Raw genomic sequence first — 27,437 nt, 5'->3', positions numbered from 1 at the left:
GTGTCTCCCCGTGTCTCTCCGTGTCTCTCCGTGTCTCCCCGTGTCTCCCCGTGTCTCTCCGTGTCTCTCCGTGTCTCTCCGTGTCTCCCCGTGTCTCCCCGTGTCTCTCCGTGTCTCTCCGTGTCTCTCCGTGTCTCCCCGTGTCTCCCCGTGTCTCTCCGTGTCTCTCCGTGTCTCTCCGTGTCTCCCCGTGTCTCCCCGTGTCTCTCCGTGTCTCTCCGTGTCTCTCCGTGTCTCTCCGTGTCTCCCCGTGTCTCTCCGTGTCTCTCCGTGTCTCCCCGTGTCTCTCCGTGTCTCCCCGTGTCTCCCCGTGTCTCCCCGTGTCTCTCCGTGTCTCCCCGTGTCTCTCCGTGTCTCTCCGTGTCTCCCCGTGTCTCCCCGTGTCTCTCCGTGTCTCTCCGTGTCTCTCCGTGTCTCTCCGTGTCTCTCTGTGTCTCCCCGTGTCTCTCCGTGTCTCTCCGTGTCTCTCTCTGTCCGCGTCTCTCTCTGTCCGTGTCTCTCTGCGTCTGTCTCCTCGCGTCTCTCCGTGTCTCTCTCCCCGTGTCTCCCCGCGTCTCCCCGTGTCTCTCTCTCCCCGCGTCTCTCTCCATGTCTCTCTCTCCGTGTCTCTCTCCCCGTGTCTCTCCGTGTCTCTCTCCCCGTGTCTCTCTCCCCGTCTCTCTCTCCCCGCGTCTCCCCGTGTCTCACTCCCCGTGTCTCTCTCCCCGTGTCTCTCTCCCCGTGTCTCTCTCCCCGTGTCTCTCCGTGTCTCTCTCCCCGTGTCTCCCCGTGTCTCCCCGTGTCTCTCCGTGTCTCTCTCCCCGTGTCTCTCTCCCCGTCTCTCTCTCCCCGTGTCTCTCCGTGTCTCCCCGTGTCTCTCCATGTCTCTCTCCCCGTGTCTCTCTCCCCGTGTCTCTCTCCCCGTGTCTCTCTCCCCGTATCTCTCTCTCCCCGTGTCTCCCCGTGTCTCTCTCCCCGTCTCTCTCTCCCCGTGTCTCTCCGTGTCTCCCCGTGTCTCCCCGTGTCTCTCCGTGTCTCTCCGTGTCTCCCCGTGTCTCCCCGTGTCTCCCCGTGTCTCTCCGTGTCTCTCCGTGTCTCCCCGTGTCTCTCCGTGTCTCTCCGTGTCTCCCCGTGTCTCCCCGTGTCTCTCCGTGTCTCCCCGTGTCTCCCGTGTCTCTCCGTGTCTCTCCGTGTCTCCCCGTGTCTCCCCGTGTCTCTCCGTGTCTCTCCGTGTCTCCCCGTGTCTCTCCGTGTCTCCCCGTGTCTCCCCGTGTCTCTCCGTGTCTCTCCGTGTCTCCCCGTGTCTCCCCGTGTCTCTCCGCGTCTCTCCGCGTCTCTCCGCGTCTCCCCGTGTCTCTCCGTGTCTCCCCGTGTCTCCCCGTGTCTCTCCGCGTCTCCCCGTGTCTCCCCGTGTCTCCCCGTGTCTCTCCGTGTCTCCCCGTGTCTCCCCGTGTCTCTCCGCGTCTCCCCGTGTCTCCCCGTGTCTCTCCGTGTCTCCCCGTGTCTCCCCGTGTCTCCCCGTGTCTCCCCGTGTCTCTCCGTGTCTCTCTGTGTCTCTCTCCCCGTGTCTCCCCGTGTCTCCCCGTGTCTCTCCGTGTCTCCCCGTGTCTCCCCGTGTCTCCCCGTGTCTCCCCGTGTCTCTCCGTGTCTCTCCGTGTCTCCCCGTGTCTCCCCGTGTCTCCCCGTGTCTCCCCGTGTCTCTCCGTGTCTCTCTGTGTCTCTCTCCCCGTGTCTCCCCGTGTCTCCCCGTGTCTCTCCGTGTCTCTCCGTGTCTCCCCGTGTCTCCCCGTGTCTCTCCGTGTCTCTCCGTGTCTCCCCGTGTCTCCCCGTGTCTCTCCGTGTCTCTCCGTGTCTCTCCGTGTCTCCCCGTGTCTCCCCGTGTCTCTCCGTGTCTCTCCGTGTCTCTCCGTGTCTCCCCGTGTCTCCCCGTGTCTCTCCGTGTCTCTCCGTGTCTCTCCGTGTCTCCCCGTGTCTCCCCGTGTCTCTCCGTGTCTCTCCGTGTCTCTCCGTGTCTCTCCGTGTCTCCCCGTGTCTCTCCGTGTCTCTCCGTGTCTCCCCGTGTCTCTCCGTGTCTCCCCGTGTCTCCCCGTGTCTCCCCGTGTCTCTCCGTGTCTCCCCGTGTCTCTCCGTGTCTCTCCGTGTCTCCCCGTGTCTCCCCGTGTCTCTCCGTGTCTCTCCGTGTCTCTCCGTGTCTCTCCGTGTCTCCCCGTGTCTCTCCGTGTCTCTCCGTGTCTCTCTCTGTCCGCGTCTCTCTCTGTCCGTGTCTCTCTGCGTCTGTCTCCTCGCGTCTCTCCGTGTCTCTCTCCCCGTGTCTCCCCGCGTCTCCCCGTGTCTCTCTCTCCCCGCGTCTCTCTCCATGTCTCCCTCTCCGTGTCTCTCTCCCCGTGTCTCTCCGTGTCTCTCTCCCCGTGTCTCTCTCCCCGTCTCTCTCTCCCCGCGTCTCCCCGTGTCTCACTCCCCGTGTCTCTCTCCCCGTGTCTCTCTCCCCGTGTCTCTCTCCCCGTGTCTCTCCGTGTCTCTCTCCCCGTGTCTCCCCGTGTCTCCCCGTGTCTCTCCGTGTCTCTCTCCCCGTGTCTCTCTCCCCGTCTCTCTCTCCCCGTGTCTCTCCGTGTCTCCCCGTGTCTCTCCATGTCTCTCTCCCCGTGTCTCTCTCCCCGTGTCTCTCTCCCCGTGTCTCTCTCCCCGTATCTCTCTCTCCCCGTGTCTCCCCGTGTCTCTCTCCCCGTCTCTCTCTCCCCGTGTCTCTCCGTGTCTCTCTCCCCGTGTCTCTCTCCCCGTCTCTCTCTCCCCGCGTCTCCCCGTGTCTCACTCCCCGTGTCTCTCTCCCCGTGTCTCTCTCCCCGTGTCTCTCTCCCCGTGTCTCTCCGTGTCTCTCTCCCCGTGTCTCCCCGTGTCTCTCCGTGTCTCTCTCCCCGTGTCTCTCTCCCCGTCTCTCTCTCCCCGTGTCTCTCCGTGTCTCTCTCCCCGTGTCTCTCTCCCCGTCTCTCTCTCCCCGTGTCTCTCCATGTCTCTCTCCCCGTGTCTCTCTCCCCGTGTCTCTCTCCCCGTGTCTCTCTCCCCGTGTCTCTCTCCCCGTGTCTCTCTCCCCGTGTCTCTCTCTCCCCGTGTCTCCCCGTGTCTCTCTCCCCGTCTCTCTCTCCCCGTGTCTCTCTCCCCGTGTCTCTCTCCCCGTGTCTCTCTCCCCGTGTCTCTCTCCCCGTGTCTCTCTCCCCGTGTCTCTCTCCCCGTGTCTCTCTCCCCGTATCTCTCTCTCCCCGTGTCTCTCTCCCCGTCTCTCTCTCCCCGTGTCTCTCCGTGTCTCTCTCCCCGTGTCTCTCTCCCCGTGTCTCTCTCCCCGTGTCTCTCTCCCCGTGTCTCTCTCCCCGTCTCTCTCTCCCCGTGTCTCTCCATGTCTCTCTCCCCGTGTCTCTCTCCCCGTGTCTCTCTCCCCGTGTCTCTATCCCCGTGTCTCTCTCCCCGTCTCTCTCTCCCTCCCCGCGTCTCCCCGTGTCTCACTCCCCGTGTCTCCCCGTGTCTCACTCCCCGTGTCTCACTCCCCGTGTCTCTCCGTGTCTCACTCCCCGTGTCTCACTCCCCGTGTCTCTCCGTGTCTCACTCCCCGTGTCTCTCCGTGTCTCACTCCCCGTGTCTCACTCCCCGTGTCTCTCCGTGTCTCTCCGTGTCTCTCCGTGTCTCTCCGTGTCTCACTCCCCGTGTCTCTCCGTGTCTCACTCCCCGTGTCTCACTCCCCGTGTCTCACTCCCCGTGTCTCACTCCCCGTGTCTCTCCGTGTCTCTCCGTGTCTCACTCCCCGTGTCTCACTCCCCGTGTCTCACTCCCCGTGTCTCACTCCCCGTGTCTCACTCCCCGTGTCTCTCCGTGTCTCTCCGTGTCTCACTCCCCGTGTCTCACTCCCCGTGTCTCACTCCCCGTGTCTCTCCGTGTCTCTCCGTGTCTCACTCCCCGTGTCTCCCCGTGTCTCACTCCCCGTGTCTCACTCCCCGTGTCTCCCCGTGTCTCTCCGTGTCTCCCCGTGTCTCACTCTCCGTGTCTCACTCCCCGTGTCTCTCCGTGTTTCCGTGTCTCTCCGTGTCTCACTCCCCGTGTCTCCCCGTGTCTCCCCGTGTCTCACTCCCCGTGTCTCTCCGTGTCTCACTCCCCGTGTCTCTCCGTGTCTCACTCCCCGTGTCTCACTCCCCGTGTCTCTCCGTGTCTCCCCGTGTCTCACTCCCCGTGTCTCTCCGTGTCTCACTCCCCGTGTCTCACTCCCCGTGTCTCTCCGTGTCTCACTCCCCGTGTCTCTCCGTGTCTCCCCGTGTCTCTCCGTGTCTCCCCGTGTCTCCCCGTGTCTCTCCGTGTCTCTCCGTGTCTCACTCCCCGTGTCTCCCCGTGTCTCCCCGTGTCTCTCCGTGTCTCACTCCCCGTGTCTCCCCGTGTCTCTCCGTGTCTCTCCGTGTCTCACTCCCCGTGTCTCTCCGTGTCTCTCCGTGTCTCTCCGTGTCTCCCGTGTCTCCCCGTGTCTCTCCGTGTCTCCCGTGTCTCCCCGTGTCTCACTCTCCGTGTCTCCCGTGTCTCCCCGTGTCTCTCCGTGTCTCTCCGTGTCTCCCGTGTCTCTCCGTGTCTCCCGTGTCTCCCCGTGTCTCTCCGTGTCTCTCCGTGTCTCCCCGTGTCTCCCGTGTCTCTCCGTGTCTCTCCGTGTCTCTCCGTGTCTCTCCGTGTCTCCCGTGTCTCCCCGTGTCTCCCCGTGTCTCTCCGTGTCTCTCCGTGTCTCCCGTGTCTCCCCGTGTCTCTCCGTGTCTCCCGTGTCTCTCCGTGTCTCCCGTGTCTCTCCGTGTCTCCCCGTGTCTCTCCGTGTCTCTCCGTGTCTCTCCGTGTCTCCCGTGTCTCTCCGTGTCTCCCGTGTCTCCCCGTGTCTCCCCGTGTCTCTCCGTGTCTCCCCGTGTCTCTCCGTGTCTCTCCGTGTCTCCCCGTGTCTCCCCGTGTCTCTCCGTGTCTCTCCGTGTCTCTCCGTGTCTCTCCGTGTCTCTCTGTGTCTCCCCGTGTCTCTCCGTGTCTCTCCGTGTCTCTCTCTGTCCGCGTCTCTCTCTGTCCGTGTCTCTCTGCGTCTGTCTCCTCGCGTCTCTCCGTGTCTCTCTCCCCGTGTCTCCCCGCGTCTCCCCGTGTCTCTCTCTCCCCGCGTCTCTCTCCATGTCTCTCTCTCCGTGTCTCTCTCCCCGTGTCTCTCCGTGTCTCTCTCCCCGTGTCTCTCTCCCCGTCTCTCTCTCCCCGCGTCTCCCCGTGTCTCACTCCCCGTGTCTCTCTCCCCGTGTCTCTCTCCCCGTGTCTCTCTCCCCGTGTCTCTCCGTGTCTCTCTCCCCGTGTCTCCCCGTGTCTCCCCGTGTCTCTCCGTGTCTCTCTCCCCGTGTCTCTCTCCCCGTCTCTCTCTCCCCGTGTCTCTCCGTGTCTCCCCGTGTCTCTCCATGTCTCTCTCCCCGTGTCTCTCTCCCCGTGTCTCTCTCCCCGTGTCTCTCTCCCCGTATCTCTCTCTCCCCGTGTCTCCCCGTGTCTCTCTCCCCGTCTCTCTCTCCCCGTGTCTCTCCGTGTCTCTCTCCCCGTGTCTCTCTCCCCGTGTCTCTCTCCCCGTCTCTCTCTCCCCGCGTCTCCCCGTGTCTCACTCCCCGTGTCTCTCTCCCCGTGTCTCTCTCCCCGTGTCTCTCTCCCCGTGTCTCTCCGTGTCTCTCTCCCCGTGTCTCCCCGTGTCTCTCCGTGTCTCTCTCCCCGTGTCTCTTTCCCCGTCTCTCTCTCCCCGTGTCTCTCCGTGTCTCTCTCCCCGTGTCTCTCTCCCCGTCTCTCTCTCCCCGTGTCTCTCCATGTCTCTCTCCCCGTGTCTCTCTCCCCGTGTCTCTCTCCCCGTGTCTCTCTCCCCGTGTCTCTCTCCCCGTGTCTCTCTCCCCGTGTCTCTCTCTCCCCGTGTCTCCCCGTGTCTCTCTCCCCGTCTCTCTCTCCCCGTGTCTCTCTCCCCGTGTCTCTCTCCCCGTGTCTCTCTCCCCGTGTCTCTCTCCCCGTGTCTCTCTCCCCGTGTCTCTCTCCCCGTGTCTCTCTCCCCGTATCTCTCTCTCCCCGTGTCTCTCTCCCCGTCTCTCTCTCCCCGTGTCTCTCCGTGTCTCTCTCCCCGTGTCTCTCTCCCCGTGTCTCTCTCCCCGTGTCTCTCTCCCCGTGTCTCTCTCCCCGTCTCTCTCTCCCCGTGTCTCTCCATGTCTCTCTCCCCGTGTCTCTCTCCCCGTGTCTCTCTCCCCGTGTCTCTATCCCCGTGTCTCTCTCCCCGTCTCTCTCTCCCTCCCCGCGTCTCCCCGTGTCTCACTCCCCGTGTCTCCCCGTGTCTCACTCCCCGTGTCTCACTCCCCGTGTCTCTCCGTGTCTCACTCCCCGTGTCTCACTCCCCGTGTCTCTCCGTGTCTCACTCCCCGTGTCTCTCCGTGTCTCACTCCCCGTGTCTCTCCGTGTCTCACTCCCCGTGTCTCACTCCCCGTGTCTCTCCGTGTCTCCCCGTGTCTCTCCGTGTCTCTCCGTGTCTCACTCCCCGTGTCTCACTCCCCGTGTCTCACTCCCCGTGTCTCACTCCCCGTGTCTCTCCGTGTCTCTCCGTGTCTCACTCCCCGTGTCTCACTCCCCGTGTCTCACTCCCCGTGTCTCTCCGTGTCTCTCCGTGTCTCACTCCCCGTGTCTCCCCGTGTCTCACTCCCCGTGTCTCACTCCCCGTGTCTCCCCGTGTCTCTCCGTGTCTCCCCGTGTCTCACTCTCCGTGTCTCACTCCCCGTGTCTCCCCGTGTCTCCCCGTGTCTCACTCCCCGTGTCTCTCCGTGTCTCACTCCCCGTGTCTCTCCGTGTCTCACTCCCCGTGTCTCACTCCCCGTGTCTCTCCGTGTCTCCCCGTGTCTCACTCCCCGTGTCTCTCCGTGTCTCACTCCCCGTGTCTCACTCCCCGTGTCTCTCCGTGTCTCACTCCCCGTGTCTCTCCGTGTCTCCCCGTGTCTCTCCGTGTCTCCCCGTGTCTCCCCGTGTCTCTCCGTGTCTCTCCGTGTCTCACTCCCCGTGTCTCCCCGTGTCTCCCCGTGTCTCTCCGTGTCTCACTCCCCGTGTCTCCCCGTGTCTCTCCGTGTCTCTCCGTGTCTCACTCCCCGTGTCTCTCCGTGTCTCTCCGTGTCTCCCGTGTCTCCCCGTGTCTCTCCGTGTCTCCCGTGTCTCCCCGTGTCTCACTCTCCGTGTCTCCCGTGTCTCCCCGTGTCTCTCCGTGTCTCTCCGTGTCTCCCGTGTCTCTCCGTGTCTCCCGTGTCTCCCCGTGTCTCTCCGTGTCTCTCCGTGTCTCCCCGTGTCTCCCGTGTCTCTCCGTGTCTCTCCGTGTCTCTCCGTGTCTCTCCGTGTCTCCCGTGTCTCCCCGTGTCTCCCCGTGTCTCTCCGTGTCTCTCCGTGTCTCCCGTGTCTCCCCGTGTCTCTCCGTGTCTCCCGTGTCTCTCCGTGTCTCCCGTGTCTCTCCGTGTCTCCCCGTGTCTCTCCGTGTCTCTCCGTGTCTCTCCGTGTCTCCCGTGTCTCTCCGTGTCTCCCGTGTCTCCCCGTGTCTCCCCGTGTCTCTCCGTGTCTCCCCGTGTCTCCCGTGTCTCTCCGTGTCTCCCGTGTCTCCCCGTGTCTCCCGTGTCTCCCCGTGTCTCCCCGTGTCTCTCCGTGTCTCTCCGTGTCTCTCCGTGTCTCCCGTGTCTCCCCGTGTCTCCCGTGTCTCACCGTGTCTCCCCGTGTCTCTCCGTGTCTCTCCGTGTCTCCCCGTGTCTCCCCGTGTCTCTCCGTGTCTCTCCGTGTCTCTCCGTGTCTCCCGTGTCTCTCCGTGTCTCCCGTGTCTCCCCGTGTCTCTCCGTGTCTCTCCGTGTCTCCCCGTGTCTCCCGTGTCTCCCCGTGTCTCCCGTGTCTCCCCGTGTCTCCCCGTGTCTCCCCGTGTCTCTCCGTGTCTCTCCGTGTCTCCCCGTGTCTCCCCGTGTCTCTCCGTGTCTCCCCGTGTCTCCCCGTGTCTCCCCGCGTCTCTCCGTGTCTCTCCGTGTCTCCCCGTGTCTCCCCGTGTCTCCCCGTGTCTCTCCGCGTCTCTCCGTGTCTCTCCGTGTCTCCCCGTGTCTCCCCGTGTCTCTCCGTGTCTCTCCGTGTCTCTCTGTGTCTCTCTCCCCGTGTCTCCCCGTGTCTCCCCGTGTCTCCCCGTGTCTCCCCGCGTCTCTCCGCGTCTCTCCGTGTCTCTCCGTGTCTCCCCGTGTCTCCCCGTGTCTCCCCGTGTCTCCCCGTGTCTCCCCGCGTCTCTCCGTGTCTCTCCGTGTCTCCCCGTGTCTCCCCGTGTCTCCCCGTGTCTCCCCGCGTCTCTCCGTGTCTCTCCGTGTCTCCCCGTGTCTCCCCGTGTCTCCCCGTGTCTCCCCGTGTCTCCCCGTGTCTCCCCGTGTCTCTCCGCGTCTCTCCGCGTCTCTCCGTGTCTCCCCGTGTCTCTCCGTGTCTCCCCGTGTCTCCCCGCGTCTCCCCGCGTCTCTCCGTGTCTCTCCGTGTCTCCCCGTGTCTCCCCGTGTCTCCCCGTGTCTCTCCGCGTCTCTCCGTGTCTCTCCGTGTCTCTCCGTGTCTCTCCGTGTCTCCCCGTGTCTCCCCGTGTCTCTCCGTGTCTCTCCGTGTCTCTCCGTGTCTCTCTCCCCGTGTCTCTCCGTGTCTCCCCGTGTCTCCCCGTGTCTCTCCGTGTCTCTCCGTGTCTCTCCGTGTCTCTCTCCCCGTGTCTCCCCGTGTCTCCCCGTGTCTCTCCGTGTCTCCCCGTGTCTCCCCGTGTCTCTCCGTGTCTCCCCGTGTCTCTCTGTGTCTCTCTCCCCGTGTCTCTCCGTGTCTCTCCGTGTCTCTCTGTGTCTCTCTCCCCGTGTCTCCCCGTGTCTCCCCGTGTCTCTCCGTGTCTCTCCGTGTCTCTCCGTGTCTCTCCGTGTCTCTCCGTGTCTCCCCGTGTCTCTCCGTGTCTCCCCGTGTCTCCCCGTGTCTCTCTGTGTCTCCCCGTGTCTCCCCGTGTCTCTCCGTGTCTCCCCGTGTCTCCCCGTGTCTCTCCGTGTCTCCCCGTGTCTCCCCGTGTCTCCCCGTGTCTCCCCGTGTCTCCCCGTGTCTCCCCGTGTCTCCCCGTGTCTCTCCGTGTCTCCCCGTGTCTCCCCGTGTCTCCCCGTGTCTCCCCGTGTCTCCCCGTGTCTCTCCGTGTCTCCCCGTGTCTCCCCGTGTCTCCCCGTGTCTCCCCGTGTCTCCCCGTGTCTCCCCGTGTCTCTCCGTGTCTCCCCGTGTCTCCCCGTGTCTCTCCGTGTCTCCCCGTGTCTCCCCGTGTCTCTCCGTGTCTCCCCGTGTCTCCCCGTGTCTCCCCGTGTCTCTCCGTGTCTCCCCGTGTCTCTCCGTGTCTCCCCGTGTCTCCCCGTGTCTCCCCGTGTCTCCCCGTGTCTCTCCGTGTCTCCCCGTGTCTCTCCGTGTCTCCCCGTGTCTCCCCGTGTCTCTCCGTGTCTCCCCGTGTCTCCCCGTGTCTCCCCGTGTCTCTCCGTGTCTCCCCGTGTCTCCCCGTGTCTCTCCGTGTCTCCCCGTGTCTCCCCGTGTCTCCCCGTGTCTCCCCGTGTCTCTCCGTGTCTCCGTGTCTCTCCGTGTCTCCCCGTGTCTCCCCGTGTCTCTCCGTGTCTCTCCGTGTCTCCCCGTGTCTCTCCGTGTCTCCCCGTGTCTCTCCGTGTCTCCCCGTGTCTCTCCGTGTCTCTCCGTGTCTCCCCGTGTCTCCCCGTGTCTCTCCGTGTCTCCGTGTCTCTCCGTGTCTCCCCGTGTCTCTCCGTGTCTCCCCGTGTCTCTCCGTGTCTCCGTGTCTCTCCGTGTCTTCCCGTGTCTCCCCGTGTCTCTCCGTGTCTCCCCGTGTCTCTCCGTGTCTCTCCGTGTCTCCCGTGTCTCCCGTGTCTCCCGTGTCTCACTCTCCGTGTCTCCCCGTGTCTCCCGTGTCTCCCCGTGTCTCCCGTGTCTCACTCTCCGTGTCTCCCGTGTCTCCCGTGTCTCCCCGTGTCTCACTCTCCGTGTCTCCCGTGTCTCCCGTGTCTCACTCCCCGTGTCTCTCCGTGTCTCTCCGTGTCTCCCGTGTCTCCCGTGTCTCCCGTGTCTCACTCTCCGTGTCTCCCGTGTCTCCCCGTGTCTCCCCGTGTCTCACTCTCCGTGTCTCCCGTGTCTCCCGTGTCTCCCGTGTCTCACTCTCCGTGTCTCCCCGTGTCTCCCGTGTCTCCCCGTGTCTCCCGTGTCTCACTCTCCGTGTCTCTCCGTGTCTCCCGTGTCTCCCGTGTCTCACTCTCCGTGTCTCCCCGTGTCTCCCCGTGTCTCCCCGTGTCTCCCGTGTCTCCCGTGTCTCCCCGTGTCTCCCCGTGTCTCTCCGTGTCTCTCCGTGTCTCTCCGTGTCTCTCCGTGTCTTTCCGTGTCTCCCCGTGTCTCTCCGTGTCTCCCCGTGTCTCCCCGTGTCTCCCCGTGTCTCCCCGTGTCTCTCCGTGTCTCCCCGTGTCTCCCCGTGTCTCCCCGTGTCTCCCCGTGTCTCTCCGTGTCTCCCCGTGTCTCTCCGTGTCTCCCCGTGTCTCCCCGTGTCTCCCCGTGTCTCCCCGTGTCTCCCCGTGTCTCTCCGTGTCTCCCCGTGTCTCTCTGTGTCTCCCCGTGTCTCTCCGTGTCTCCCCGTGTCTCTCCGTGTCTCTCCGTGTCTCCCCGTGTCTCTCTCCCCGTGTCTCCCCGTGTCTCTCTCCCCGTGTCTCCCCGTGTCTCTCTCCCCGTGTCTCCCGTGTCTCACTCTCCGTGTCTCCCCGTGTCTCCCCGTGTCTCTCCGTGTCTCTCCGTGTCTCCCCGTGTCTCCCCGTGTCTCCCCGTGTCTCCCCGTGTCTCCCCGTGTCTCCCCGTGTCTCCCCGTGTCTCTCCGTGTCTCTCCGTGTCTCCCCGTGTCTCCCCGTGTCTCCCCGTGTCTCTCCGTGTCTCTCCGTGTCTCCCGTGTCTCCCGTGTCTCTCTGTGTCTCCCCGTGTCTCCCCGTGTCTCTCCGTGTCTCTCTGTGTCTCCCCGTGTCTCTCTGTGTCTCCCCGTGTCTCCCCGTGTCTCCCCGTGTCTCACTCTCCGTGTCTCCCCGTGTCTCCCCGTGTCTCACTCTCCGTGTCTCCCCGTGTCTCTCCGTGTCTCCCCGTGTCTCACTCCCCGTGTCTCACTCCCCGTGTCTCACTCCCCGTGTCTCACTCCCCGTGTCTCACTCCCCGTGTCTCTCCGTGTCTCTCCGTGTCTCCCCGTGTCTCACTCCCCGTGTCTCACTCCCCGTGTCTCACTCCCCGTGTCTCACTCCCCGTGTCTCACTCCCCGTGTCTCACTCCCCGTGTCTCCCCGTGTCTCTCCGTGTCTCTCCGTGTCTCTCCGTGTCTCCCCGTGTCTCCCCGTGTCTCCCCGTGTCTCCCCGTGTCTCCCCGTGTCTCTCTGTGTCTCTCCGTGTCTCCCCGTGTCTCTCCGTGTCTCCCCGTGTCTCCCCGTGTCTCCCCGTGTTTCTCCGTGTCTCCCCGTGTCTCCCCGTGTCTCTCCGTGTCTCACTCCCCGTGTCTCTCCGCGTCTCTCAGAGACACCCAGACGGGGTTGCGTCCGTCTCGTTCCGCGAGGCTGAGGAGGCTGACGGCTGCGTGTCTCCCCGTGTCTCTGTGTCTCCCCGTGTCTCTCCGTGTCTCTCCGTGTCTCACTCTGTGTCTCTCCGTGTCTCTCCGTGTCTCCCCGTGTCTCTCCGCGTCTTTCAGAGACACCCAGACGGAGTTGCGTCCGTCTCGTTCCGCGAGGCTGAGGAGGCAGACGGCTGCGTGTCTCCCCGTGTCTCTCTGTGTCTCCCCGTGTCTCTCCGTGTCTCTCCGTGTCTCACTCTGTGTCTCCCCGTGTCTCACTCCCCGTGTCTCTCCGCGTCTCTCAGAGACACCCAGACGGGGTTGCGTCCGTCTCGTTCCGCGAGGCTGAGGAGGCAGACGGCTGTGTGGCCGCACTGCACGGACGCTGGTTCGGCGGGAGGCAGCTCCAGGCGGAGACCTGGGATGGAGTTACAGATTACCAGGTGGGTGGGTGGGTGAGTGGGTGGGTGGGTGGGTGGGTGAGTGGGTGGGTGGGTGAGTGGGTGGGTGGGTGGGTGGGTGGGTGGGTGAGTGGGTGAGTGGGCGGGCGGGTGAGTGGGTGGGCGGGTGGGTGGGTGGGTGGGTGAGTGGGTGGGTGGGCGGGTGGGTGGGTGGGCGAGTGGGTGGGTGGGCGAGTGGGTGGGTGGGCGAGTGGGTGGGTGGGCGGGTGGGTGAGTGGGTGGGTGGGTGGGTGGGTGGGTGGGTGGGTGGGTGGGTGGGCGGGTGGGTGGGTGGGCGAGTGGGTGGGTGGGCGAGTGGGTGGGTGGGTGGGTGGGTGAGTGGGTGGGTGGGTGAGTGGGTGGGTGGGTGGGTGGGTGGGTGGGTGAGTGGGTGAGTGGGCGGGCGGGTGAGTGGGTGGGTGGGTGGGTGGGTGGGTGGGTGAGTGGGTGGGTGGGCGGGTGGGTGGGTGGGCGAGTGGGTGGGTGGGCGGGTGGGTGAGTGGGTGGGTGGGTGAGTGGGTGGGTGGGTGGGTGGGTGGGTGGGTGAGTGGGTGAGTGGGCGGGCGGGTGAGTGGGTGGGTGGGTGGGTGGGTGGGTGGGCGAGTGGGTGGGTGGGCGAGCGGGTGGGTGGGTGGGCGGGCGGGCGGGTGAGTGAGTGAATCGGTGGGTCGGTGAGTGGGTGGGTGGGTGAGTGGGTGGATGGGTGAGTGAGTGAATCGGTGGGTGAGTGGATGGGTGGGTGAGTAGGTGAGTGGGAGAGTGGGTGAGTAGGTAAGTGGGTGGGTGGGTGAGTGGGTGGGTGGGTGAGTAGGTGAGTGGGTGGGTGGGTGAGTGGGTGGGTGGGTGAGTGAGTGAATCGGTGGGTGAGTGGGTGGGTGGGTGAGTAGGTGAGTGGGTGAGTGGGTGGGTGGGTGAGTAGGTGAGTGGGTGGGTGGTGAGTGGGTGGGTGGGTGAGTAGGTGAGTGGGTGGGTGGGTGAGTGGGTGGGTGGGTGAGTGGGTGGGTGGGTGAGTGAGTGAATCGGTGGGTGAGTGGGTGGGTGGGTGAGTGGGTGGGTGGGTGAGTGAGTGAGTGAGTGGGTGGGTGGGTGAGTAGGTGAGTGAGTGGGTGGGTGGGTGAGTGAGTGAGTGAGTGAGTGGGTGGGTGGGTGAGTGAGTGAGTGGGTGGGTGGGTGAGTGAGTGGGTGAGTTAATCGGTGGGTCGGTGAGTGGGTGGGTGGGTGAGTGGGTGGGTGGGTGAGTGAGTGAATCGGTGGGTGAGTGGGTGAGTGGGTGAGTGGGTGGGTGGGTGAGTGGGTGGGTGGGTGGGTGGGTGGGTGGGTGAGTGAGTGAGTGGGTGGGTGGGTGAGTGAGTGGGTGGGTGAGTGAGTGGGTAAGTGAATCGGTGGGTCGGTGAGTGGGTGGGTGGGTGAGTAGGTGAGTGAATCGGTGGGTGAGTGGGTGGGTGAGTGGGTGGGTGGGTGAGTAGGTGAGTGAATCGGTGGGTGAGTGGGTGAGTGGGTGGGTGGGTGGGTGAGTGAGTGAGTGAGTGGGTGGGTGGGTGGGTGAGTGAGTGAGTGAATCGGTGGGTCGGTGAGTGGGTGGGTGAGTGAGTGGGTGAGTGAATCGGTGGGTGAGTGGATGGGTGGGTGGGTGAGTAGGTGAGTGGGTGAGTGGGTGAGTGGGTGGGTGGGTGGGTGAGTGGGTGGGTGGGTGAGTAGGTGAGTGGGTGGGTGGGTGAGTGGGTGGGTGAGTGAGTGAATCGGTGGGTGAGTGGGTGGGTGGGTGAGTAGGTGAGTGGGTGAGTGGGTGAGTGGGTGGGTGGGTGAGTAGGTGAGTGGGTGGGTGAGTGGGTGGGTGGGTGAGTAGGTGAGTGGGTGGGTGGGTGAGTGGGTGGGTGGGTGAGTGGGTGGGTGGGTGGGTGAGTGAGTGAATCGGTGGGTGAGTGGGTGGGTGGGTGAGTGGGTGGGTGGGTGAGTGGGTGGGTGGGTGAGTGAGTGAATCGGTGGGTGAGTGGGTGGGTGGGTGAGTAGGTGAGTGAGTGGGTGAGTGGGTGGGTGGGTGAGTGAGTGGGTGAGTTAATCGGTGGGTGAGTGGGTGGGTGGGTGAGTGGGTGGGTGGGTGGGTGAGTGAGTGAGTGGGTGGGTGGGTGAGTGAGTGAGTGAATCGGTGGGTCGGTGAGTGGGTGGGTGAGTGAGTGGGTGAGTGAATCGGTGGGTGAGTGGATGGGTGGGTGAGTAGGTGAGTGGGTGAGTGGGTGGGTGGGTGAGTAGGTGAGTGGGTGGGTGGGTGAGTGGGTGGGTGGGTGAGTAGGTGAGTGGGTGGGTGGGTGAGTGGGTGGGTGGGTGAGTGAGTGAATCGGTGGATGAGTGGGTGGGTGGGTGAGTAGGTGAGTGGGTGAGTGGGTGAGTGGGTGAGTAGGTGAGTGGGTGGGTGGGTGAGTGGGTGGGTGGGTGAGTAGGTGAGTGGGTGGGTGAGTGGGTGGGTGGGTGAGTGGGTGGGTAGGTGAGTGAGTGAATCGGTGGGTGAGTGGGTGGGTGGGTGAGTAGGTGAGTGGGTGAGTGGGTGGGTGGGTGGGTGGGTGGGTGAGTGGGTGGGTGGGTGGGTGGGTGAGTGGGTGGGTGGGTGAGTGGGTGGGTGGGTGGGTGAGTGAGTGAATCGGTGGGTGAGTGGGTGGGTGGGTGAGTGAGTGAATCGGTGGGTGAGTGGGTGGGTGGGTGAGTGGGTGAGTGGGTGAGTGGGTGAGTGGGTTAGTGGGTGAGTGGGTGGGTGGGTAAGTGGGTGAGTGGGTGGGTGGGTGAGTGGGTGGGTGGGTGAGTAGGTGAGTGGGTGGGTGGGTGAGTGGGTGGGTGGGTGAGTGAGTGAATCGGTGGGTGAGTGGGTGGGTGGGTGAGTAGGTGAGTGGGTGAGTGGGTGGGTGGGTGAGTAGGTGAGTGGGTGGGTGGGTGAGTGGGTGGGTGGGTGAGTGAGTGAATCGGTGGGTGAGTGGGTGGGTGGGTGAGTAGGTGAGTGGGTGGGTGGGTGAGTAGGTGAGTGGGTGGGTGGGTGAGTAGGTGAGTGGGTGGGTGGGTGGGTGAGTGAGTGAATCGGTGGGTCGGTGAGTGGGTGGGTGGGTGAGTGGGTGGGTGGGTGAGTAGGTGAGTGGGTGGGTGGGTGAGTGGGTGGGTGGGTGAGTAGGTGAGTGGGTGAGTGGGTGAGTGGGTGGGTGGGTGAGTAGGTGAGTGGGTGGGTGGGTGAGTGGGTGGGTGGGTGAGTAGGTGAGTGGGTGGGTGGGTGAGTGGGTGGGTGGGTGAGTGAGTGAATCGGTGGGTGAGTGGGTGGGTGGGTGAGTAGGTGAGTGGGTGAGTGGGTGGGTGGGTGAGTAGGTGAGTGGGTGGGTGGGTGAGTGGGTGGGTGGGTGAGTAGGTGAGTGGGTGGGTGAGTGAATCGGTGGGTGAGTGAGTGGGTGGGTGGGTGGATGAGTGGGTGGGTGAGTGAATCGGTGGGTGAGTGGGTGGGTGGGTGAGTAGGTGAGTGAGTGAGTGGGTGGGTGGGTGAGTAGGTGAGTGAGTGGGTGGGTGGGTGGGTGAGTGAGTGGGTGGGTGGGTGAGTGAGTGAGTGGGTGGGTGGGTGAGTGAGTGGGTGAGTTAATCGGTGGGTCGGTGAGTGGGTGGGTGGGTGAGTGGGTGGGTGGGTGAGTGAGTGAATCGGTGGGTGAGTGGGTGAGTGGGTGGGTGGGTGAGTGGGTGAGTGAGTGAGTGAGTGGGTGGGTGGGTGAGTGAGTGAGTGAGTGGGTGGGTGAGTGAGTGGGTGAGTGAATCGGTGGGTCGGTGAGTGGGTGGGTGGGTGAGTAGGTGAGTGAATCGGTGGGTGAGTGGGTGGGTGAGTGGGTGGGTGGGTGAGTAGGTGAGTGAATCGGTGGGTGAGTGGGTGGGTGAGTGGGTGGGTGGGTGAGTGAGTGAGTGAGTGGGTGGGTGGGTGAGTGAGTGAGTGAGTGAATCGGTGGGTCGGTGAGTGGGTGGGTGAGTGAGTGGGTGAGTGAATCGGTGGGTGAGTGGATGGGTGGGTGAGTAGGTGAGTGGGTGAGTGGGTGGGTGGGTGAGTAGGTGAGTGGGTGGGTGGGTGAGTGGGTGGGTGGGTGAGTAGGTGAGTGGGTGGGTGGGTGAGTGGGTGGGTGGGTGAGTGAGTGAATCGGTGGGTGAGTGGGTGGGTGGGTGAGTGGGTGAGTGGGTGGGTGGGTGAGTAGGTGAGTGGGTGGGTGAGTGGGTGGGTGGGTGGGTGAGTAGGTGAGTGGGTGGGTGGGTGAGTGGGTGGGTGGGTGAGTGGGTGGGTGGGTGAGTGAGTGAATCGGTGGGTGAGTGGGTGGGTGGGTGAGTGGGTGGGTGAGTGAGTGGGTGAGTTAATCGGTGGGTGGGTGAGTGGGTGAGTGGGTGGGTGGGTGAGTGAGTGGGTGAGTGAATCGGTGGGTGAGTGGGTGGGTGAGTGGGTGGGTGGGTGAGTGAGTGAGTGGGTGGGTGGGTGAGTGAGTGAGTGAGTGAATCGGTGGGTGAGTGGATGGGTGGGTGAGTAGGTGAGTGGGTGAGTGGGTGAGTGGGTGGGTGGGTGAGTAGGTGAGTGGGTGGGTGGGTGAGTGGGTGGGTGGGTGAGTAGGTGAGTGGGTGGGTGGGTGAGTGGGTGGGTGGGTGAGTGAGTGAATCGGTGGGTGAGTGGGTGGGTGGGTGAGTAGGTGAGTGGGTGAGTGGGTGGGTGGGTGAGTAGGTGAGTGGGTGGGTGGGTGAGTGGGTGGGTGGGTGAGTAGGTGAGTGGGTGGGTGGGTGAGTGGGTGGGTGGGTGAGTGGGTGGGTAGGTGAGTGAGTGAATCGGTGGGTGAGTGGGTGGGTGGGTGAGTAGGTGAGTGGGTGGGTGGGTGAGTGGGTGGGTGGGTGAGTGGGTGGGTGGGTGAGTGAGTGAATCGGTGGGTGAGTGGGTGGGTGGGTGAGTAGGTGAGTGAGTGGGTGAGTGGGTGGGTGGGTGAGTGGGTGGGTGAGTGAGTGAATGGGTGGGTGGGTGAGTGAGTGGGTGAGTTAATCGGTGGGTCGGTGAGTGGGTGGGTGGGTGAGTGAGTGAATCGGTGGGTGAGTGGGTGAGTGGGTGAGTGGGTGAGTGGGTGGGTGGGTGAGTGAGTGAGTGAGTGGGTGGGTGGGTGGGTGAGTGAGTGAGTGGGTGGGTGAGTGAGTGGGTGAGTGAATCGGTGGGTCGGTGAGTGGGTGGGTGGGTCAGTAGGTGAGTGAATCGGTGGGTGAGTGGGTGGGTGAGTGAGTGAGTGGGTGGGTGGGTGAGTGAGTGAGTGAATCGGTGGGTCGGTGAGTGGGTGGGTGAGTGAGTGGGTGAGTGAATCGGTGGGTCGGTGAGTGGGTGGGTGGGTGAGTAGGTGAGTGAATCGGTGGGTGAGTGGGTGAGTGGGTGGGTGGGTGAGTGAGTGGGTGAGTGGGTGAGTGAGTGAGTGGGTGGGTGAGTGAGTGAGTGGGTGGGTGAGTGAGTGGGTGGGTGGGTGAGTGAGTGAGTGAGTGAGTGAGTGGGTGGGTGGGTGAGTGAGTGAGTGGGTGGGTGGGTGAGTGAGTGAGTGAGTGAGTGGGTGGGTGGGTGAGTGGGTGAATGGGTGGGTGGGTGAGTGAGTGGGTGGGTGGGTGAGTGAGTGAGTGGGTGAGTGGGTGGGTGGGTGAGTGAGTGGGTGAGTGAATCGGTGGGTCGGTGAGTGGGTGGGTGGGTGAGTAGGTGAGTGAATCGGTGGGTGAGTGGGTGAGTGGGTGGGTGGGTGAGTGAGTGAGTGGGTGAGTGGGTGAGTGAGTGGGTGGGTGAGTGAGTGGGTGGGTGGGTGAGTGAGTGAGTGAGTGGGTGGGTGGGTGAGTGAGTGAGTGGGTGGGTGAGTGAGTGAGTGGGTGGGTGGGTGGGTGAGTGAGTGAGTGGGTGGGTGGGTGAGTGGGTGAATGGGTGGGTGGGTGAGTGAGTGGGTGGGTGGGTGAGTGAGTGAGTGGGTGAGTGGGTGGGTGGGTGAGTGAGTGGGTGAGTTAATCGGTGGGTCGGTGAGTGGGTGGGTGAGTGGGTGGGTGAGTGGGTGGGTGGGTGAGTGAGTGAATCGGTGGGTGAGTGGGTGAGTGAGTGAGTGAGTGGGTGGGTGAGTGAGTGGGTGAGTGAATCGGTGGGTCGGTGAGTGGGTGGGTGGGTGAGTAGGTGAGTGAATCGGTGGGTGAGTGGGTGGGTGAGTGGATGGGTGGGTGAGTGAGTGAGTGGGTGGGTGGGTGAGTGAGTGAGTGAATCGGTGGGTCGGTGAGTGGGTGGGTGGGTGAGTAGGTGAGTGGGTGAGTGGGTGAGTGAGTGGGTGGGTGAGTGAGTGAGTGGGTGGGTGGGTGAGTGAGTGAGTGGGTGGGTGGGTGGGTGAGTGAGTGAGTGAGTGAGTGGGTGGGTGAGTGAGTGAGTGGGTGGGTGGGTGAGTGAGTGAGTGAGTGGGTGGGTGGGTGGGTGGGTGAGTGGGTGAGTGGGTGGGTGGGTGGGTGAGTGAGTGGGTGGGTGGGTGAGTGAGTGAGTGGGTGAGTGGGTGAGTGAGTGAGTGGGTGGGTGGGTGAGTGAGTGGGTGAGTTAATCGGTGGGTCGGTGAGTGGGTGGGTGGGTGAGTGGGTGGGTGAGTGGGTGGGTGGGTGAGTGAGTGAATCGGTGGGTGAGTGGGTGAGTGGGTGAGTGGGTGAGTGAGTGAGTGAGTGAGTGGGTGGGTGAGTGAGTGGGTGAGTGAATCGGTGGGTCGGTGAGTGGGTGGGTGGGTGAGTAGGTGAGTGAATCGGTGGGTGAGTGGGTGGGTGGGTGAGTGAGTGAGTGGGTGGGTGGGTGAGTGAGTGAGTGAATCGGTGGGTCGGTGAGTGGGTGGGTGGGTGGGTGAGTGAGTGAGTGGGTGAGTGGGTGAGTGGGTGGGTGGGTGAGTGAGTGAGTGAGTGAGTGGGTGAGTGGGTGAGTGAGTGAGTGAGTGGGTGAGTGGGTGAGTGGGTGAGTGGGTGGGTGAGTGAGTGAGTGGGTGGGTGGGTGAGTGGGTGGGTGGGTGAGTGGGTGAGTGGGTGGGTGAGTGAGTGAGTGAGTGAGTGAGTGGGTGGGTGGGTGAGTGAGTGAGTGAGTGGGTGAGTGGGTGAGTGGGTGGGTGAGTGAGTGAGTGGGTGGGTGGGTGAGTGAGTGGGTGAGTTAATCGGTGGGTCGGTGAGTGGGTGGGTGGGTGAGTAGGTGAGTGAATCGGTGGGTGAGTGGGTGAGTGGGTGGGTGGGTGAGTGAGTGAGTGGGTGAGTGGGTGAGTGAGTGGGTGGGTGAGTGAGTGGGTGGGTGGGTGAGTGAGTGAGTGGGTGGGTGGGTGAGTGAGTGAGTGGGTGGGTGAGTGAGTGAGTGGGTGGGTGGGTGGGTGAGTGAGTGAGTGGGTGGGTGGGTGAGTAGGTGAGTGAATCGGTGGGTGAGTGGGTGGGTGAGTGAGTGAGTGGGTGGGTGGGTGAGTAGGTGAGTGAATCGGTGGGTGAGTGGGTGGGTGAGTGAGTGAGTGAGTGGGTGGGTGGGTGAGTGAGTGAGTGAATCGGTGGGTCGGTGAGTGGGTGGGTGAGTGAGTGGGTGAGTGAATCGGTGGGTCGGTGAGTGGGTGGGTGGGTGAGTAGGTGAGTGAATCGGTGGGTGAGTGGGTGAGTGGGTGGGTGGGTGAGTGAGTGAGTGGGTGAGTGGGTGAGTGAGTGGGTGGGTGAGTGAGTGAGTGGGTGGGTGGGTGAGTGAGTGAGTGGGTGGGTGGGTGAGTGAGTGAGTGGGTGGGTGAGTGAGTGAGTGGGTGGGTGGGTGGGTGAGTGAGTGAGTGGGTGGGTGGGTGAGTGGGTGAATGGGTGGGTGGGTGAGTGAGTGGGTGGGTGGGTGAGTGAGTGAGTGGGTGAGTGGGTGGGTGGGTGAGTGAGTGGGTGAGTTAATCGGTGGGTCGGTGAGTGGGTGGGTGAGTGGGTGGGTGAGTGGGTGGGTGGGTGAGTGAGTGAATCGGTGGGTGAGTGGGTGAGTGAGTGAGTGAGTGGGTGGGTGAGTGAGTGGGTGAGTGAATCGGTGGGTCGGTGAGTGGGTGGGTGGGTGAGTAGGTGAGTGAATCGGTGGGTGAGTGGGTGGGTGAGTGGATGGGTGGGTGAGTGAGTGAGTGGGTGGGTGGGTGAGTGAGTGAGTGAATCGGTGGGTCGGTGAGTGGGTGGGTGGGTGAGTAGGTGAGTGGGTGAGTGGGTGAGTGAGTGGGTGGGTGAGTGAGTGAGTGGGTGGGTGGGTGAGTGAGTGAGTGGGTGGGTGGGTGGGTGAGTGAGTGAGTGAGTGGGTGGGTGAGTGAGTGAGTGGGTGGGTGGGTGAGTGAGTGAGTGAGTGGGTGGGTGGGTGGGTGAGTGGGTGAGTGGGTGGGTGGGTGGGTGAGTGAGTGGGTGGGTGGGTGAGTGAGTGAGTGGGTGAGTGGGTGAGTGAGTGAGTGGGTGGGTGGGTGAGTGAGTGGGTGAGTTAATCGGTGGGTCGGTGAGTGGGTGGGTGGGTGAGTGGGTGGGTGAGTGGGTGGGTGGGTGAGTGAGTGAATCGGTGGGTGAGTGGGTGAGTGGGTGAGTGGGTGAGTGAGTGAGTGAGTGAGTGAGTGAGTGAGTGAGTGAGTGAGTGAGTGGGTGGGTGAGTGAGTGGGTGAGTGAATCGGTGGGTCGGTGAGTGGGTGGGTGGGTGAGTAGGTGAGTGAATCGGTGGGTGAGTGGGTGGGTGGGTGAGTGAGTGAGTGGGTGGGTGGGTGAGTGAGTGAGTGAATCGGTGGGTCGGTGAGTGGGTGGGTGGGTGGGTGGGTGAGTGAGTGAGTGGGTGAGTGGGTGGGTGGGTGAGTGAGTGAGTGAGTGAGTGAGTGAGTGGGTGAGTGGGTGAGTGAGTGAGTGAGTGAGTGGGTGAGTGGGTGAGTGGGTGGGTGAGTGAGTGAGTGGGTGTGTGGGTGAGTGGGTGGGTGGGTGAGTGGGTGAGTGGGTGGGTGAGTGAGTGAGTGAGTGAGTGAGTGAGTGGGTGGGTGGGTGAGTGAGTGAGTGGGTGAGTGGGTGAGTGGGTGGGTGAGTGAGTGAGTGGGTGGGTGGGTGAGTGAGTGGGTGAGTTAATCGGTGGGTCGGTGAGTGGGTGGGTGGGTGAGTGGGTGGGTGAGTGGGTGGGTGAGTGGGTGGGTGGGTGAGTGAGTGAATCGGTGGGTGAGTGGGTGGGTGGGTGAGTGAGTGAGTGAGTGGGTGGGTGAGTGAGTGGGTGAGTGAATCGGTGGGTCGGTGAGTGGGTGGGTGGGTGAGTAGGTGAGTGAATCGGTGGGTGAGTGGGTGGGTGAGTGGGTGAGTGAGTGAGTGGGTGGGTGGGTGAGTGAGTGAGTGAATCGGTGGGTCGGTGAGTGGGTGGGTGGGTGAGTAGGTGAGTGAATCGGTGGGTGAGTGGGTGAGTGGGTGGGTGGGTGGGTGAATGAGTGAGTGAGTGAGTGGGTGAGTGGGTGAGTGGGTGGGTGGGTGAGTGAGTGAGTGGGTGAGTGGGTGAGTGAGTGGGTGGGTGGGTGAGTGAGTGAGTGGGTGGGTGGGTGAGTGAGTGAGTGAGTGGGTGAGTGGGTGAGTGGGTGGGTGGAATGATCGGTGGTGTTGATGATGTTAGTAGTGTTGTTGACGTTGTTGTTGATGTTGTCGATGTTGGTGATATTGTTGTTGCTGTTGACGTTGTTGTTGTTGACGTTGTTGTTGATGTTGTTGACGTTGTTGTTGTTGACGTTGTTGACGTCGTCGACGTTGTTGTTGTTGACGTTGCAGGTGGAGGAGACAAGCCGAGAGCGTGACGAGCGAATCAAGGGCTGGGAGGGCTTCCTCGGCGCCGACGGATCGACCAATCAGAGCCGGCCTCCCGAGGCGCCCGCCACCTCCTCGGCCAATCAGAGCGAAGGATCCCTGGCCCCGCCCATCGTCCCCGCAGCCAATCGGAGCGAAGGATCCCTGGCCCCGCCCATCGTCCCCGCGGCCAATCGGAGCGAAGGATCCCTGGCCCCGCCCATCGTCCCCGCAGCCAATCGGAGCGAAGGATCCCTGGCCCCGCCCATCGTCCCCGCAGCCAATCGGAGCGAAGGATCCCTGGCCCCGCCCATCGTCCCCGCGGCCAATCAGAGCGAAGGATTCCCCGCGGAGGCAGTTGGCCCGCCGGCCAATCGGAAGGCGGATTTTTAAAATAAATAAATAAGTGCGTCATCGGCCAATGGGTAATCTACAACAAGCAAACAACAAAAAACGACAACTATTTTGACTTAAAGCTTTCGTGATTGCAGGAATAAATGTTTTTTTTTTATCTTTCGGTAAAGTCACGTGGATAGAAAATAGAAATAAAGTTAAAATAAAAGTTACATTAAAAATAAAATTATAAACGTAATTATGAATAACATTTAAAATAAAATAAACATTTTATTACAACAAGAAATATCAAATTTTTTTTTTAAATAAACATCAAATAAAATGAAAAATACTATTCAAATACTATTTATAATTAAATTAAAAGTAAAATAAAATTATAACTTAAAATAAAAACTACAATTATAATTAAAATCAAATTATAACTAAAAATTCCAAAATACAATTAAAAGTTAAATAAAATTACAACAAAAAATACCATAAAAAATCTAATTATAAATAAAAATATAAATAAACTTCAAATGTAAAATAAAACCAAAAAACCCACGACGTTTCGATCGCAGGCGGAAGAGAATAAAATGTATATTTTATTTAATTAAATGTTTATTTTCTCTCTTTCGATGTGAAGCTTCTCGCGTGACTGCAGCAGCAGGGATTCATCTTCTTGGTTCTTTCGGTAAAGTCGTCACGGTGAAGGGAAATAATAAAATAAATAACCTGTTTCTTCACCTGAAGACGATGATGATGTTGTAGATAACATCAACATCAACATCATCATCATCGTCAACATCATCAACATCATCATCAACATCATCATCATCAGTCAACATCAACATCATCAACATCATCATCATCATCGTCAACATCATCATCATCATCGTCAACATCATCATCATCAACATCATCATCTTTTTTTTTCGATGTAAAGCTTCTCGCGTGACTGCAGCAGCAGGGATTCATCTTCTTGGTTCTTTCGGTAAAGTCGTCACGGTGAAGGGAAGTAATAAAATAATAAAATAAAACATTATAAAATAATAAATTAGAACAATAAAATAATACGTAATAAAACATAACATAATAAAATAAAACAATAAAAGAATAAAAATAAAACATAAAATAATAAAAATAATACGTAATAAAATAAAACATAAAATAATAAAATAAAACAATAAAAGAATAAAAATAAAACATAAAATAATAAAAATAATACGTAATAAAATAAAACATAAAATAATAAAATAAAACAATAAAAGAATAAAAATAAAACATAAAATAATAAAAATAATACGTAATAAAATAAAACATAAAATAATAAAATAAAACAATAAAAGAATAAAAATAAAACATAAAATAATAAAAATAATACGTAATAAAATAAAACATAAAATAATAAAATAAAACAATAAAAGAATAAAAATAAAACATAAAATAATAAAAATAATACGTAATAAAATAAAACATAAAATAATAAAATAAAACAATAAAATAATAAAATAAAACATTATAAAATAATAAAAATAAAACATAATAAATTAATCGTCTTGGTTCTTTCGGTAAAGTCACGTAGAAGGGAAATAATAAAAATAATACAAAATAAAACATAATAAAATAAAACAATAAAATAATAAAACTAAAACATGATAAAATAATTCTCGATGCAAAGCCTCTTTCGTGACTGCAGCAGCAGGGATTCATCTTCTTGGTTCTTTCGGTAAAGTCGTCACGGTGAAGGGAAGTAATAAAATAATAAAAATAAAGCATAAAATAATAAATTAAAACATAATAAAATAATAAAAATAATACACAATAAAAAACATAAAATAATAAAATAAAACATAATAAAATAATAAAAATAATACATAATAAAATAAAACATAAAATAATAAATTAAAACATAATAAAATAATAAAAATAATACATAATAAATTCATCTTCTTGGTTATTTCGGTAAAGTCACGTAGAAGGGAAGTAATAAAATAAATAACCTGTTTCTTCACCTGAAGACGATGATGTTGTAGATGATAACATCATCAACATCATCATCAACATCATCAACATCATCATCAACATCATCAACATCATCAACATCATCATCAACATCATCAACATCGTCAACATCGTCATCATCATCAACATCATCATCAACATCATCATCAACATCATCAACATCATCAACATCATCATCAACATCGTCATCAACATCATCAACATCATCATCAACATCATCAACATCGTCAACATCATCAACATCATCAACATCATCAACATCATCATCAACATCGTCATCAACATCATCAACATCATCATCAACATCATCATCAACATCATCATCAACATCATCATCAACATCGTCAACATCATCAACATCATCATCCACATCATCATCAACATCATCATCAACATCATCAACATCATCATCAACATCATCATCAACATCATCAACATCGTCAACATCGTCAACATCATCAACATCATCATCAACATCATCATCAACATCATCATCAACATCATCAACATCATCATCAACATCATCAACATCGTCAACATCGTCAACATCATCAACATCATCATCAACATCATCAACATCATCAACATCATCATCAACAACACCATCATCAACATCGTCAACATCGTCATCATCATCAACATCATCATCATCATCAACATCATCAACATCATCATCAACATCGTCAACATCATCAACATCATCATCAACATCATCATCAACATCATCAACATCATCAACATCATCATCAACATCATCAACATCATCATCAACATCATCATCAACATCAACAACATCATCAACATCATCATCAACAACATCATCATCAACATCGTCAACATCGTCATCATCATCAACATCATCATCAACATCATCAACAACATCATCATCAACATCATCAACATCATCATCAACATCATCATCAACATCATCAACATCATCAACATCATCAACATCATCATCATCAACATCATCATCATCATCAACATCATCATCATCGTCAACATCATCAACATCATCATCATCGTCAACATCATCGTCATCATCATCAACGTCATCATCATCAACATCATCATCAACATCATCATCATCGTCAACATCATCATCGTCAACATCATCAACATCATCATCATCATCAACATCATCATCATCGTCAACATCAACATCATCATCGTCAACATCATCGTCATCATCATCAACATCATCATCATCAACATCATCATCAACATCATCATCATCGTCAACATCATCAACATCATCAACATCATCGTCAACATCATCATCGTCAACATCATCATCATCAACATCATCATCTTTTTTTTTCGATGTAAAGCTTCTTTCGTGACTGCAGCAGCAGGGATTCATCTTCTTGGTTCTTTCGGTAAAGTCGTCACGTAGAATGGAAATAATAAAATAATAAAAATAAAACATTATAAAATAATAAATTAAAACATAATAAAATAATAAAAATAATACACAATTAAAAAACATAAAATAATAAAATAAAACATAATAAAATAATAAAAAAAATACATAATAAATTAATCATCTTGGTTCTTTCGGTAAAGTCACGTAGAAGGGAAATAATAAAATAATAAAAATAAAACATTTTATTATGTTTTATTTTTATTATATTATACAAAAATAAAACATATTTTATTATGTTTTATTTTTATAAAAAAATAAAAAAAAAATTATTGTTTTATTTTTATTAAAAAAAAAACATATTTTATTATGTTTTATTATTAAATAATAAAAATAAACATATTTTATCACGTTTTATTTTTATTCTTTTATAATATTTTATCATGCTTTATTTTTATTCTTTCAAAACGTAAAATATCACGTTTTATTATTTTATTCCCTTCTACGCGACGACTTTACCCGAAGAACCAAGGAGATGTTTATTTTCTCTCTGCGCGACTTCACCGAAACAACCCACAGACTCTAAAACAGCAACAACTCCACCGGGAGCCAATCGGATTCCAGCTTTCCGCGGCGTCGCGACGGGAGACCCGTCGACCAATCGGAGCCGGCGTTGCTCACGCGACGGGCCAATGGGAGAGCTCCGGGCGGCTCGGACGCGCCACCGACCAATGAGCATCCAGCTTCTAGGGCGGCGTTGTGGTGGGTGGGGGGGGTAGGGGGGCGGTGAATCTGCTGCGTGTTCATTGGCTGTACGGGATGCTGTGTGTTGATTGGCTGTTGTGGTTGTGTGTTGATTGGCTGTTGTGGTTGTGTGTTGATTGGCTGTTGTGGTTGTGTGTTGATTGGCTGTTGTGGTTGTGTGTTGATTGGCTGTTGTGGTTGTGTGTTGATTGGCTGTTGTGGTTGTGTGTTGATTGACTGTTGCGGTTGTGTGTTGATTGGCTGTTATAGTTGTGTGTTGATTGACTGTTGTGGTTGTGTGTTGATTGGCTGTTGCGGTTGTGTGTTGATTGGCTGTTGTGGTTGTGTTGATTGACTGTTGTGGTTGTGTGTTGATTGGCTGTTGTGGTTGTGTGTTGATTGGCTGTTGTGGTTGTGTGTTGATTGACTGTTGCGGTTGTGTGTTGATTGGCTGTTATAGTTGTGTGTTGATTGGCTGTTGTGGTTGTGTGTTGATTGGCTGTTGTGGTTGTGTGTTGATTGGCTGTTGTAGTTGTGTGTTGATTGACTGTTGTGGTTGTGTGTTGATTGGCTGTTGTGGTTGTGTGTTGATTGGCTGTTGTGGTTGTGTGTTGATTGGCTGTTGTAGTTGTGTGTTGATTGGCTGTTGTAGTTGTGTGTTGATTGGCTGTTGTGGTTGTGTGTTGATTGGCTGTTGTGGTTGTGTGTTGATTGGCTGTTGTAGTTGTGTGTTGATTGGCTGTTGTAGTTGTGTGTTGATTGGCTGTTGTGGTTGTGTGTTGATTGGCTGTTGTGGTTGTGTGTTGATTGACTGTTGTGGTTGTGTGTTGATTGACTGTTGCGGTTGTGTGTTGATTGGCTGTTGTGGTTGTGTGTTGATTGGCTGTTGTGGTTGTGTGTTGATTGGCTGTTGTAGTTGTGTGTTGATTGGCTGTTGTAGTTGTGTGTTGATTGGCTGTTGTGGTTGTGTGTTGATTGGCTGTTGTGGTTGTGTGTTGATTGGCTGTTGTGGTTGTGTGTTGTGCAGCTGTGTTGTCACGTGTAAATACAGCGTGGGGTGGTGGTTCTTCTTATCTTGCGCTCCGTGTGGCAAGCGTGGTGGCTCTCAATCCTCAAGTTATACACCCACGTGTCTGTGTGTGTGTCTCTGT

The 27,437-nt window shown here is 57.6% G+C and overlaps 1 protein-coding gene across 1 annotated transcript in view; it reads left to right on the top strand.

Moving 5' to 3' along the window:
• The window catches only part of HTATSF1 (HIV-1 Tat specific factor 1), a gene marked incomplete at its 5' end in the record, with an annotated part of 53,324 nt that extends 30,440 nt beyond the window's left edge, over positions 1 to 22,884 (top strand). Inside the window, 2 exons of the mRNA XM_078884697.1 lie at positions 11,907 to 12,044; positions 21,807 to 22,884. Of these exons, the coding sequence (XP_078740823.1) occupies positions 11,907 to 12,044; positions 21,807 to 22,214 (546 nt within the window). The remainder of the gene's footprint in view (positions 1 to 11,906; positions 12,045 to 21,806) is intronic.
• Between the last annotated feature and the right edge of the window lie 4,553 nt (positions 22,885 to 27,437).

The sequence above is a fragment of the Lampetra fluviatilis genome, unplaced genomic scaffold (genome assembly GCF_964198595.1).
Source record: "Lampetra fluviatilis unplaced genomic scaffold, kcLamFluv1.1 SCAFFOLD_174, whole genome shotgun sequence".
Lineage (NCBI taxonomy): Eukaryota > Metazoa > Chordata > Hyperoartia > Petromyzontiformes > Petromyzontidae > Lampetra > Lampetra fluviatilis.
Note: the sequence above shows the minus strand (reverse complement) of the source record. Positions and strands in the feature narration are given on the sequence as shown.